This window comes from Rhinoderma darwinii, chromosome 11 (assembly GCF_050947455.1).
Source record: "Rhinoderma darwinii isolate aRhiDar2 chromosome 11, aRhiDar2.hap1, whole genome shotgun sequence".
Classification (NCBI taxonomy): Eukaryota; Metazoa; Chordata; class Amphibia; order Anura; family Rhinodermatidae; genus Rhinoderma; species Rhinoderma darwinii.
The window spans coordinates 90,985,059-91,000,429 of NC_134697.1; the positions used below are offsets into that span (position 1 = coordinate 90,985,059).

Here is a 15,371-nt window from a genome sequence, read left to right on the forward strand (position 1 = left end):
CCCTGTACCCTCCTACATAGGACATAATACCAGTTATATGAGGGAACAGGGACATATTACCGGAATTGTGTCCCTGTACCCTCCTACAGGGGACATAATGCCACTAATATTAGGGAACAGGGACATAATGCCGGTAATTCGGGAACGATACGGATGTAATAAAGACGTGTTACATGTTTGTACGTCACCCCCTTTATACTGGAGATTGGCAGCGGACGTTGGAATTGTGCGTTTCACGGTATCGTTGGATGGAGAAGAATCAGCCCGTGCAGCCCGCAGATAAGCCCCTAATGCAGCAGCAGCTCTGCGCTATCACACCCGGGAATGTTCCCCCATATCCTGCAGCATGAAGGAGCGGCTGCACGGACTGAACGACTCTTCCAGACATGGGAGACCAGCGGGAATAAAGACATGCGCACGAATAAGCACAAGATGGAGGCGGCAGCTCTGTTGTAGACTTGGTGGGGGGCTCTTAGAAGAGCCTTTGGGTCCTTCCTGCAGGGACGGGGCACATTACTTGGAGCCTAATGAGCAGAATCCGCTTCTGCTTTATTCCTGCTCCATTCGAGTTCAGGCGGGAGATGTTCCTGTTGGTAGAGACAGAGGAGGGGGCGTGGTGTTATCTGCGAGTCTATAGAAATATTCAACTTCCTCATTGGCTACAGTGTCTGGCGTTGAATATCAGTTTTAGATGCGGCCAATCAGAGAAGAAGCTCTCTGCTCCATCCGGGTATAAGAAGTGACGGTCGGAGCGCAGCCGTTAGATCTGATCAGATAATAGACATGTCTGGAAGAGGAAAGCAAGGAGGCAAAGTGCGGGCTAAAGCCAAGACCCGCTCATCCCGGGCAGGACTTCAGTTCCCTGTCGGTCGTGTGCACAGACTTCTCCGCAAGGGTAACTACGCTGAGAGGGTGGGCGCCGGCGCTCCGGTCTACCTGGCCGCTGTGCTGGAATATCTGACCGCTGAGATCCTGGAACTGGCCGGAAATGCCGCCCGGGACAACAAGAAGACCCGAATCATCCCCCGTCACCTGCAGCTGGCCGTGCGCAATGACGAGGAGCTCAACAAGCTGCTGGGTGGTGTGACCATCGCTCAGGGAGGCGTCCTGCCCAACATCCAGGCCGTTCTGCTGCCCAAGAAGACCGAGAGCAGCAAAAGCGCCAAGAGCAAGTGAGCGCCGCTTATCCCACATTTAACCACAAAGGCTCTTTTAAGAGCCGCCCACGTGATCCTTAGAACAGAGCTCTCACCGCTGATCTCCGATATGTAAACGTTCTGCGCCAGATAAGTGGCTCTGCTTGTACAGAGATCTAGCCATATCAATTCATATACCGCGGGGTTTCACATTGAAGAGGAAGCCGTAGGGTGGGTGGGTGTAGAACTGCGTTACTCATGACCTATACATTCACTACTGTCTCGTGCAGATGATGGCGCTGTCCTCATTGGTGCACTAACTATACTGTACAGGACACATTAATAGTACAACTACTCCAGTGATTAATGTTCACGATCTACAACCCGTCCCCGACTACATAATATCTTAAATTATATCTTCCAGTCTCTCTGGATTCTTCGAATGCGTCTCACTAAATGTTACTCTGCAGCAACTTCATGCGTTAGTGGGATGAGGTCAGTCCTAAGTATAGACAACGCACAGTGTTAGTACGAAGTAGAAATAGGTGCATTCTGTTTCCTGTCATTGTATTGCCAGCAGCTCGATTATACCAGCAGTCTGGCAAAGTGACATACAAGACAATGCAAGTCCATACTTATGTGGAACTTGGTGCTGCAAATTGGTAGTTTGTTTTGAAAATCTCGTAACATTTGTAGCAATGAGAGCAGCTTGGAAAACACGGCCCCTCCAACATTGGGTTTTGCTCTTGTAAAATGCCGTATCAGCTGCATCAGTTTGTCCTTTTTCATTCATTGAATGCGTCTCACTAAATGTTGCTCTGCAAGAAACTGCACGCGTTACTGTAATAAAGTGAGTCCTATAGAGGGACAGCAGACAGATTCATTATTAGTACTAGAGGTTAACAGATTTATTGCCAGCAGCCTTATTAATCCCAGCCGTCCGGCAGAATGAGATACAAAGCAATACGAGCCGATACTTGTGTCAAAGTTGGTCCCAGTAACAGATTTATTGTTTGTTGTAAGAATCTGGTAACATTAGTAGCAGTGACAGCAGCTAAGAAAACACTGGCCCTCTCTCCAAGGATTGCGGAAAGCACGTTGCCCAGCAGCAAGCTGGACGCCGAAGAAGCAACACCGCAAGTCCGCTGTTTGATCCACTGCTCGGGCGCTTATACAGCGCTATGAGCAACTGAGCGGATATTCAGCGGTGAGATTCTGCCACTCCTGTACGTGCAGGCATCGGCACAAACGGCGTCCGGCAGCGCCGCTACGAGGTGTATTCCTGCCGGAGGATCACTCGCCAGCAAGTATAGCACTAAGGTACTCTTTCCCTTCACATTAACATTCCCGGGTCTAAGACGGAATTCAGTCAGCTGCTTCTAGGACGCTATTAGGGGACACACTGCAGTCCACATATCCGGCTCCTCACTGGAAGACCGACGTGATACTGAAGCCCCTACCCCCGTGTATATAGAAGTAGAAGGTCACTGCTCAGATGATACACGAGCGGTCACCAGCAGACATCATAGCTGATCTATAGAGGATGTGGCGGCTCTGAGAAGAGCCTTTGTGTTGTGTAAGATGGAGCTGAGCAGGAGCGGAATTAACCTCCGAAGCCGTAGAGTGTGCGGCCCTGGCGTTTGAGCGCGTACACCACGTCCATAGCGGTGACGGTCTTCCTCTTAGCGTGCTCGGTGTAGGTGACGGCGTCACGGATGACGTTCTCCAGGAAAACCTTCAGGACGCCGCGAGTCTCTTCATAGATGAGACCGGAGATGCGTTTGACGCCTCCCCTGCGAGCTAGACGGCGGATTGCAGGCTTGGTGATGCCCTGGATGTTATCACGGAGCACCTTCCTGTGCCGCTTAGCACCGCCCTTTCCGAGTCCTTTTCCTCCTTTACCGCGACCAGACATCCTGTAAGCTGGAGCTGAAGAGAACTATTGTACCGAGAACCGCGGAGCGCGTCTTTATATAGACCTTGGGTGGACCAGAGAGAGAACTGTAATACATGTCACTTTCGGGGCGTTTCTCTCAGCTAATTTACATTACCAATCCCTCCCCCTCCCGTTGATTGGCTTAACTCAGATTTTGAATTGCACGTTCATTTTACAATACCGGCTGCTCTTTTCCCGCTTCTACTTGTACTTTCATATTATGCATTATGTCCCTGTTCCTTCATATTACCGGCATTATGTCCCTGTTCCCTTATCTTACCGGCATTACGTCACTGTTCCTTCATATTACCGGCATTATGTCCCTGTTTCTTCATATTACCAGCATTACGTCCCTGTTCCTTCATATTACAGAAATTGCGTCCCTATTCCTTCATATTACCGGCATTATGTCCTTGTTCCTTCATATTACAGCCATTATGTCCCTGTTCCTTCATATAACCGGCATTAAGTCCCTGTTCCCTCATCTTACCGGCATTATGTCCATATTCCCTCATCTGAACCGGCATTATGTCCCTGCTCCTTCATATTACCGGCATTACGTCCCTGTTCCTTCATATTTGTGGCATTATGTCCCTGTTCCCTCATCTTACCGGCATTTTGTCCTTGTTCCTTCATCTTACCGGAATTACGTCACTGTTCCTCCATATTACTGGAATTACGTCCCTGTGCCTTCATATTACCGGCTTTATGTCCCTGTTCCCTCATCTTACCGGAATTGTGTCCCTGTTCCCTCATCTTACCGGCATTATGTCCCTGTTCCTTCATCTTACCGGCATTACGTCCCTATTCATTCATATTACCGGCATTACATCCCTGTTCCTTCATATTGCCGGCATTACGTCCCTGTTCCTTCATATTACCGGCATTAGGTCCCTGTTTCTTAATATTATCGGCATTACATCCCTGTTCCTTCATATTACCGGCATTATTTTCCTCTTACTTCATATTACTGCCATTAGGTTCCCTCATCTTTCAGACATTATGTCCCTGTTCCCTCATATTACCGGCATTACGTCCCTGCTCCTTCATATTATCGGCATTACGTCCCTGTTTCTTCATATTACCAGCATTACGTCCCAGTTCCTTCATATTACCAGAATTGCGTCCCTATTCCTTCATATTACCGGCATTAGGTCCCTGTTCCTTCATATTACCAGCATTATGTCCCTGTTCCTTCATATTACAGGCATTTTGTCCCTGTTCCTTCATATTACAGGCATTATGTCCCTGTTCCTTCATATAACCGGCATTAAGTCCCTGTTCCCTCATATTACCGGCATTATGTCCCTGTTCCCTCACCTTACCGGCATTATGTCCCTGTTCCCTCATTTGAACCGGAATTATCTGCCTGTTCCTCTATATTACCGGAATTACGTCCCTATTCCTTCATATTACCGGCATTACGTCCCTGTTCCTTCATATTACCGGCAATACGTCCCTGTTCCTTCATATTACAGGCATTATGTCCCTGTTCCTTCAAATTACCGGAATAACTTCCCTGTTACTTCATATTACCGGCATTATTTTCCTGTTCCTTCATATAACCGGCATTATGTTCACTGTAGGAGGGTACAGGGACATAATGCCGGTAATATGTCCCTGTTCCCTCATCTTACAGGCATTACGTCGCTGCTCCTTCATATTACCAGCATTACGTCCCTGTTCCTTCATATTACAGGCATTATGACCCTGTTCCTTCATATTACAGGCATTATGTCCTTGTTCTTTCATATTACCGGCATTATGTCCCTGTTCCTTCATATAACCGGCATTAAGTCCCTGTTCCCTCATCTTACCGGCATTATGTCCCTGTTCCCTCATCGTACCGGCATTATGTCCCTGTTCCCTCATTTGAACCGAAATTACGTCCCTGTTCCTTCATATTACCAGCATTACGTCCCAGTTCCTTCATATTACCAGAATTGCGTCCCTATTCCTTCATATTACTGGCATTATGTCCCTGTTCCTTCATATTACCAGCATTATGTCCCTGTTCCTTCATATTACATGCATTTTGTCCCTGTTCCTTCATATTACAGGCATTATGTCCCTGTTCCTTCATATAACCGGCATTAAGTCCCTGTTTCCTCATATTACCGGCATTATGTCCCTGTTCCCTCAGCTAACCGGCATTATGTCCCTGTTCCCTCATTTGAACCGGTATTATGTGCCTGTTCCTCCATATTACCGGAATTACGTCCCTATTCCTTCATATTACCAGAATTGCGTCCCTGTTCCTTCATATTACAGGCATTATGTCCCTGTTCCTTCATATTACCGGCATTATTTCCCTGTTACTTCATATTACAGGCATTATGTCCCTGTTCCCTCATCTTACAGGCATTATGTCCTTGTTCCTTCATATTACAGGCATTATGTCCCTGTTCCTTCATCGTACCGGCATTAAGTCCCTGTTTCCTCATCTTACCGGCATTATGTCCCTGTACCCTCATTTGAACCGGCATTACGTCCCTGTTCCTTCATGTTAACGGCATTATGTCCCTGTTCCCTTATCTTACCGGCATTACGTCACTGTTCCTTCATATTACCGGCATTACGTCCCTGTTCCTTCATACTAACGGCATTACGTCCCTGTTCCCTCATCTTACCGGCATTTTGTCCCCGTTCACTTATCTTACCGGCATTATGTCCCTGTTCTTTCATCTTACCGGCATTACGTTCCTGTTCCTCCATATTACCGGAATTACGTCCCTATTCCTTCATATTACCGGCATTACGTCCCTGTTCCTTCATATTACCGGCAATACGTCCCTGTTCCTTCATATTACAGGCATTATGTCCCTGTTCCTTCATATTACCGGCATTATTTCCCTGTTACTTCATATTACCGGCATTATGTCCCTGTTCCTTCATATTACTGAAATTATGTCCACTGTAGGAGGGTACAGGGACATAATGCCGGTAATATGTCCCTGTTCCCTAATTTTACCGGCATTACGTCCCTGCTTCTTCATATTATCGGCATTACGTCCCTGTTTCTTCATATTACCAGCATTACGTCCCTGTTCCTTCATATTACCAGAATTGCGTCCCTATTCCTTCATATTACCGGCATTATGTCCTGTTCCTTCATATTACAGGCATTTTGTCCCTGTTCCTTCATATAATAAGCATTATGTCCCTGTTCCCTCATCTTACCGGCATTATGTCCCTGTTCCCTCATTTGAACCGGCATTATGTGCCTGTTCCTTCATATTATCGGCATTACGTCCCTGTTCCTTCAAATTACCGGAATTACGTCCCTGTTCCTTCATATTAACGGCATTACGTCCCTGTTCCTTCATATTATCGGCATTACGTCCCTGTTCCTTCGTATTATCGGCATTATGTCCCTGCTCCTTCATATTACCGGCATTACGTCCCTGTTCCTTCGTATTATCGGCATTACGTCCCTGTTCCTTCATATTATCGGCATTATGTCCCTGCTCCTTCATATTATCTGTATTACGTCCCTGTTCCCTCATCTTACCGGCATTTTGTCCCTGTTCCCTCATCTTACCGGCATTTTGTCCCTGTTCCTTCATCTTACCCACATTATGTCCTTGTACTTTCATATTACAGGCATTATGTCCCTGTTCCTTCATATCACAGGCATTACGTCCCTGTTCCTTCAAATTACAGGCAATATGTCCCTGTTCCTTCATTTTACAGGCATTATTTACCTGTTCCTTCATACTACAGGCATTATTTCCCTGTTCCTTCATACTACAAGCATTATGTCCCTGATCCTTCATATTACAGGCTTCATGTCCCTGTTCCTTCATATTACCAGCATAATGTCCCTGTACCCTCATATTACTGGCATTATGTCCCGTGTAGGAGGGCACAGGGACATAATGCCGGTAATATGTCCCTGTTCCCTCATCTTACAGGCATAATGTCCCTGTTCCTTCATATTACCGGCTTTATGTCCCTGTTCTCTCATATTACAGACATTATGTCCCTGTTCCTTCATATTATCGGCATTACGTCCCTGTTTCTTCATATTACCAGAATTGCGTCCCGATTCCTTTATATTACCGGCATTATGTCCCTCTTCATTCATATTACAGGCATTTTGTCCCTGTTCCTTCATATTACAGGCATTATGTCCCTGTTCCTTCATATAACCGGCATTAAGTCCCTGTTCCCTCATATTACCGGCATTTTGTCCCTGTTCCCTCACCTAACCGGCATTATGTCCCTGTTCCCTCATTTGAACCGGCATTATGTGCCTGTTCCTCCATATTACCGGAATTACGTCCCTATTCCTTCATATTACCGGCAATACGTCCCTGTTCCTTCATATTACAGACATTATGTCCCTGTTCCTTCATATTACCGGCATTATTTTCCTGTTCCTTCATATTACAGGCATTATGTCCACTGTAGGAGGGTACAGGGACATAATGCCGGTAATATGTCCCTGTTCCCTCATCTTACAGGCATTATGTCCCTGTTTCTTCATATTACCAGTATTACGTCCCTGCTCCTTCATATTACCGAAATTGCGTCCCTATTCCTTCATATTACCGGCATTATGTCCCTGTTTCCTCATCTTACAGGCATTATGTCCCGATTCCTTCATATTACCGGCATTATGTCCCTGTTCCTTTATATTACAGGCATTTTGTACCTATTCCTTCATATTACCGGCATTATGTCCCTGTTCCTTCATATTACCGGCATCATGTCCCTGTTCCTTCATCTTACAGGAATTTTGTCCCTGTTCTTTCATATTACCGGCATTATGTCCCTGTTCCCTCATCTTACAGGCATTTTGTACCTGTTCCTTCTTATTACAGGCATTATGTCCCTGTTTCCTCATCTTACAGGCATTATGTCCCTATTCCTTCATATTACCGGCATTATGTCCCTGTTCCTTCATCTTACAGGCATTATATCCCTGTTCCTTTATATTACATGCATTTTGTACCTATTCCTTCATATTACCGGCATTATGTCCCTATTCCTTCATATTACCGGCATTATGTCCCTATTCCTTCATATTACCGGCATTACGTCCCTGTTCCTTTATATTACCGGCAATACGTCCCTGTTCCTTCATATTACAGGCATTACGTCCCTGTTCCTTCATATTACAGGCATTATGTCCCTGTTGCTTCATATTACAGGCTTCATGTCCCTGTTCCTTCATATTACCGCCATTATTTTCCTGTTCCTTCATATTACTGCCATTATGTCCACTGTAGGAGGGTACAGGGACATAATGCCGGTAATATGTCCCTGTTCCCTCATATCACCGGCATTACGTCCCTGCTCCTTCATATTATCGGCATTACGTCCCTGTTTCTTCATATTACCAGCATTACGTCCCTGTTACCAGCATTATGTCCTGTTTCCTTCATATTACAGGCATTTTGTCCCTGTTCCTTCATATTACAGCCATTATGTCCTTGTTCTTTCATATTACCGGCATTATGTCCCTGTTCCTTCATATAACCGACATTAAGTCCCTGTTCCCTCATCTTACCGGCATTATGTCCCTGTTCCCTCATTTGAACCGGCATTATGTGCCTGTTCCTCCATATTACCGGAATTACGTCCCTATTCCTTCATATTACCGGCAATACGTCCCTGTTCCTTCATATTACAGACATTATGTCCCTGTTCCTTCATATTACCGGCATTATTTTCCTGTTCCTTCATATTACAGGCATTATGTCCACTGTAGGAGGGTACAGGGACATAATGCCGGTAATATGTCCCTGTTCCCTCATCTTACAGGCATTATGTCCCTGTTTCTTCATATTACCAGTATTACGTCCCTGCTCCTTCATATTACCGAAATTGCGTCCCTATTCCTTCATATTACCGGCATTATGTCCCTGTTCCTTCATATTACCAGCATTATGTCCCTGTTCCTTCATATTACAGGCATTTTGTCCCTATGCCTTCATATTACAGGCATTATGTCCTTGTTCCTTCATATTACAGGCATTATGTCCCTGTTCCTTCATCTTACCGGCATTATGTCCCTGTTCCCTCATCTTACTTGCATTATGTCCCTGTTCCCACATTTGAACCGGCATTACGTCCCTGTTCCTTCATTTTACCGGCATTACGTCCCTGTTCCTTCATATTAACGCATTATGTCCCTGTTCCCTTATCTTACAGGCATTATGTCCCTGTTCCTTCATATTACAGGCATTTTGTCCCTATGCCTTCATATTACAGGCATTATGTCCCTGTTCCTTCATATTACCGGCATTACGTCCCTGTTCCTTCATTCTACCGGCATTACGTCCCTGTTCCCTCATCTTACCGGCATTTTGTCCCTGTTCCCTCATCTTACCGGCATTATGTCCCTGTTCCTTCATCTTACCGGCATTACGTTCCTGTTCCTCCATATTACCGGAATTACGTCCCTATTCCTTCATATTACCGGCATTACGTCCCTGTTTCTTCATATTACCAGCATTACGTCCCTGTTCCTTCATATTACCAGAATTGCGTCCCTATTCCTTCATATTACCGGCATTATGTCCTGTTCCTTCGTATTACAGGCATTTTGTCCCTGTTCCTTCATATTATAGGCATTATCTCCTTGTTCTTTCATATTATCGGCATTATGTCCCTGTTCCTTCATATAACCGGCAATAAGTCCCTGTTCCCTCATCTTACCGGCATTATGTCCCTGTTCCCTCATCTTACCGGCATTATGTCCCTGTTCCCTCATATTACCGGCATTACGTCCCTGCTCCTTCATATTATCGGCATTACGTCCCTGTTTCTTCATATTACCAGAATTGCGTCCCTATTCCTTCATATTACAGGCATTTTGTCCCTGTTCCTTCATATTATCGGCATTACGTCCCTGTTCCTTCATATTACCGGCATTATGTCCCTGTTCCTTCATATTATCGGCATTATGTCCCTGTTCCTTCATATTATCGGCATTACGTCCCTGTTCCTTCATATTATCTGCATTACGTTCCTTTTCCCTCATCTTACCGGCATTTTGTCCCTGTTCCCTCATCTTACCGGCATTTTGTCCCTGTTCCCTCATTTTAGCGGCATTATGTCCCTGTTCTCTCATCTTACCGGCATTATGTCCCTGTTCCTTCATATTACAGGCATTATTTCCCTGCTCCTTCATATTACCGGAATTATGTCCCTGTTCCTCCATATTATCGGCATTATGTCCCTGTTCCTTCATATTATCGGCATTATTTCCCTGTTCCCTCATCTTACCGGCATTTTGTCCCTGTTCCATCATTTTAGCTGCATTATGTCCCTGTTCTCTCATCTTACCGGCATTATGATCCTGTTCCTTCATATTACAGGCATTATGTCCCTGTTCCTTTATATTACCGGCATTATTTCCCTGTTCCTTCATATTACAGGTATTATGTCCCTGTTCCTTCATATTACCGGAATTACGTCCCTATTCCTTCATATTACCGGCATTACGTCCCTGTTCCTTTATATTACCGGCAATACGTCCCTGTTCCTTCATATTACAGGCATTACGTCCCTGTTCCTTCATATTACAGGCATTATGTCCCTGTTCCTTCATATTACAGGCTTCATGTCCCTGTTCCTTCATATTACCGCCATTATTTTCCTGTTCCTTCATATTACTGCCATTATGTCCACTGTAGGAGGGTACAGGGACATAATGCCGGTAATATGTCCCTGTTCCCTCATATTACCGGCATTACGTCCCTGCTCCTTCATATTATCGGCATTACGTCCCTGCTCCTTCATATTACCAGCATTACGTCCCTGTTACCAGCATTATGTCCTGTTTCCTTCATATTACAGGCATTTTGTCCCTGTTTCTTCATATTACAGGCATTATGTCCTTGTTCTTTCATATTACCGGCATTATGTCCCTGTTCCTTCATATAACCGACATTAAGTCCCTGTTCCCTCATCTTACCGGCATTATGTCCCTTTTCCCTCATCTTACCGGCATTATGTCCCTGTTCCTTCATTTTACAGGCATTATGTCCCTGTTCCTTCATATTACCGCCATTATTTCCCTGTTCCTTCATATTATCGGCATTATGTCCCTGTTCCTTCATATTACCGGCATAATGTCCCTGTTCCTTCATATTACCGGCATTATGTCCCTGTTCCTTCATATTACAGGCATTATGTCCCTGTTCCTTCATATTACCGGCATTATGTCCCTGTTCCTTCATATTACAGGCATTATGTCCCTGTTCCTTCATATTACCGGCATTATGTCCCTGTTCCTTCATATTACAGGCATTATGTCCCTGTTCCTCCATATTATCGGCATTATGTCCCTGTTCCTTCATATTATCGGCATTATTTCCCTGTTCCTTCATATTACCGGCATTATGTGCCTGTTCCTTCATATTATCGGCATTACGTCCCTGCTCCTTCATATTATCGGCATTATGTCCCTGTCCCCTCATATTACCGGCATCATGTCCCTATTCCTTCATATTACCGGCAACATGTCCCTGTTCCTTCATATTACAGGCATTCTGTCCCTGTTCCTTCATATTACCGGCATTATGTCCCTGTTCCTTCATATTATCGGCATTACCTCCCTGTTCCTTCATATTATCGGCATTACGTCCCTGTTTCTTCATATTACCGGCTTTACGTTCCTGTTCCTTCATATTACAGACATTATGTCCCTGTTCCTTCTTATTACCGGCATTACGTCCCTGTTCTTTCATATTACAGGCATTTTGTCCCTGTTCCTTCATATTACCGGCATTATGTCCCTGTTCCTTCATATAACCGGCATTAATTCCCTTTCCCCTCATCTTACCTGCATTATGTCCCTGTTCCCTCATTTGAACCGGCATTATGTGCCTGTTCCTTCATATTATCGGCATTACGTCCCTGTTCCTTCATATTATCGGCATTATGTCCCAGTTCCTTCATATTATCGGCATTACGTCCCTGTTCCTTCATATTATCGGCATTATGTCCCTGCTTCTTCATATTATCGGCATTACGTCCCTGTTCCCTCATCTTACCGGCATTTTGTCCCTGTTCCTTCATCTTACCCACATTTAGTCCCTGTTCCCTCATCTTACCGGCATTATGTCCCTGTTCCCTCATCTTACCGGCATTATGTCCCTGTACCCTCATTTGATCCGGCATTATGTGCCTGTTTCTTCATATTATCGGCATTACGTCCCTGTTCCTTCATATTAACGGCATTACGTCCCTGTTCCTTCATATTACCGGCATTACGTCCCTGTTCTTTCATATTACAGGCATTTTGTCCCTGTTCCTTCATATTACAGGCATTATGTCCTTGTTCTTTCATATTACCGGCATTATGTCCCTGTTCCTTTATATAACCGGCATTAATTCCCTTTCCCCTCATCTTACCGGCATTATGTCCCTGTACCCTCATTTGAACCGGCATTACGTCCCTGTTCCTTCATATTAACGGCATTACGTCCCTACTCCTTCATATTATCGGCATTACGTCCCTGTTCCCTCATATTACCGGAATTACGTCCCTGTTCCTTCATATTATCGTCATTACGTCCCTGTTCCTTCATATTATCGGCATTACGTCCCTGTTCCTTCATATTATCGGCATTATGTCCCTGCTCCTTCATATTACAGACATTATGTCCCTGTTCCCATCACCCTCTGGTCTATCTGCTTCATGTCATACTATGAAAGAATGCTCTAGAGATTGACATGTGAGAGGACTGTGTCTGGAAATGACAGCTCCTGTACACTCGGAGTCGTCTGCTGATGGAGAATGGGATTCGTCCGGTGAGAAAAAATGTTTTCCCTTCTGAGGAACGTATCCATTTTTAGGTTGGGTTTTGTGCGGCCCAGTAGTTCTCCGTTTGTCCCCGATTCCACCCTTCGTGGCCGGGTTTTACCCGTTTAGCTGGAGGATTGCGGCATGTTGGTGAAGAGCTCTGGAATCAGGCGACCATCACACAGCGCGGCTAGCTCTGACCCACAACTTACTTTATTTCATCAGAAAACTTGGAATCTGAAGAAAGTTCAGGCTCCACAACTTACTCAAAGCATCCTGTCAGGTCTCCCAGAACTCTTTCCTAGAGGGGACCTCAGAGGGTCGGGACTGTTACTCATGTGTCCCGATTCGTGTTGGATTTCTATTTGTAGTTACAGCAGGTTGCCAAGCAACCCAACTCACACTAGCAATGTCTTCCTGCTAGGGGCCACAGTTCCATGCTTCCAGCCACATTAAGTTGCCATTGAAACAAGCCCAGCGGCCCATTTAAAGAGGGATCCAACCTGCCATCCCTTACCTGCAAATGAAGGCACTTCCTTGTGTTTCACTGGTTGTTCTGGACTTCAATCATCCGCTTGTTGCTGTATTCTGCCCCTCTCTCGCTCCTTTTGATTTCTTGTCTGGTACATGTAGCTCTACTCCGGCCTTTCACTACTCCGGGCTTTCACTACTCCGGGCTTTCACTACTCCGGGCTTTCACTACTCCGGGCTTTCACTACTCCGGGTTTTCACTACTCCGGCCTTTAACTACTCCGGCCTTTCACTACTCCGGACTTTCACTTCTCCGGGCTTTCACTACTCCGGCCTTTCACTACTCCGGGCTTTCACCACTCCGGGCTTTCACCACTCCGGGCTTTCACCACTCCGGGCTGTCACTACTCCGGGCTGTCACTACTCCGGGCTTTCACTACTCCGGGCTTTCACTACTCCGGGCTTTCACTACTCCGGGCTTTCACTACTCCGGGTTGTCACTACTCCGGGTTGTCACTACTCCGGGCTTTCACTACTCCGGGCTTTCACTACTCCGGGCTTTCACTACTCCGGGCTTTCACTACTCCGGGCTTTCACTACTCCGGGCTTTCACTACTCCGGGCTTTCACTACTCCGGGCTTTCACTACTCCGGGCTTTCACTACTCCGGGATTTCACTACTCCGGGCTTTCACTACTCCGGGTTTTCACTACTCCGGGTTTTCACTACTCCGGGCTTTCACTACTCCGGGCTTTCACTACTCCGGGCTTTCACTACTCCGGGTTTTCACTACTCCGGGCTTTCACTACTCCGGGCTTTCACTACTCCGGGCTTTCACTACTCCACAGTTTAAATTAGCGAGCACCAAACGTGACAACGTGCCCTCCTACACGGGACATAATGCCGGGATTATGAGGGAACAGGGACATAATGCCGATAATATGAGGGAACAGGGACATTATGCCGGTAAGATGAGGGAACAGGGACATTATGCCGGTAATATGAAGGAACAGGGACATAATGCCAGTAATATCAGGGAACAGGGACATTATGCCGGTAATATGAGGGAACAGGGACATTATGCCGCTAATATGAGAGGACAGGGACATAATGCCAGTAATATGAGGGAACAGGGACATTATGCCGGTAATATGAGAGGACAGGGACATAATGCCGGTAATATGAGGGAACAGGGACGTAATGCCGGTAATATGAAGAAACAGGAACATAAAGCCGGTAATATGAAGGAATAGGGACATAATTGCTGGATGTATATAGTGGAGTGATAGGTGTATATGGTATATTGATGGGTGTATATAGTGGAGCGATAGGTGTATATGGTATATTGATGGGTGTATATAGTGGAGTGCTGGGTGTATATGGTATATTGCTGGTTGTATATAGTATATTGCTGGGTGTATATAGTGGAGTGCTGGTTGTATATGGTAAATTGCTGGGTGTATATAGTGGAGTGCTGGTTGTATATAGTGGAGTGCTGGGTGTATATGGTGTATTGCTGGGTGTATATAGTGTAGTGCTGGGTGTATATAGTGGAGTGCTGGGTGTATATAGTGTATTGCTGGGTGTATATAGTGTATTGCTGGGTGTATATAGTGGAGAGCTGGGTGTATATAGTGGAGAGCTGGGTGTATATAGTGGAGAGCTGGGTGTATATAGTGGAGAGCTGGGTGTATATGGTGGAGTGCTGGTTGTATATAGTGGAGAGCTGGGTGTATATAGTGTAGTGCTGGGTGTATATAGTGGAGAGCTGGGTGTATATAGTGGAGAGCTGGGTGTATATGGTGGAGTGCTGGGTGTATATGGTGTATTGCTGGGTGTATATAGTGGAGTGCTGGGTGTATATAGTGGAGTGCTGGGTGTATATAGTGGAGTGCTGGGTGTATATAGTGGAGTGCTGGGTGTATATAGTGGAGAGCTGGGTGTATATAGTGGAGTGCTGGGTGTATATAGTGGAGTGCTGGGTGTATATAGTGGAGTGCTGGGTGTATATAGTGGAGTGCTGGGTGTATATAGTGTATTGCTGGGTGTTTATAGTGGAGAGCTGGGTG

The 15,371-nt window shown here is 45.6% G+C and overlaps 1 protein-coding gene across 1 annotated transcript; it reads left to right on the forward strand.

Moving 5' to 3' along the window:
• Window positions 1-783: 783 nt before the first annotated feature.
• LOC142663327 (histone H2A type 1) lies at window positions 784-1,176 on the forward strand. The gene has a single exon (XM_075841936.1). The coding sequence runs from the start codon at window positions 784-786 to the stop codon at window positions 1,174-1,176; it is 393 nt and encodes a 130-aa protein (XP_075698051.1).
• Window positions 1,177-15,371: the final 14,195 nt, after the last annotated feature.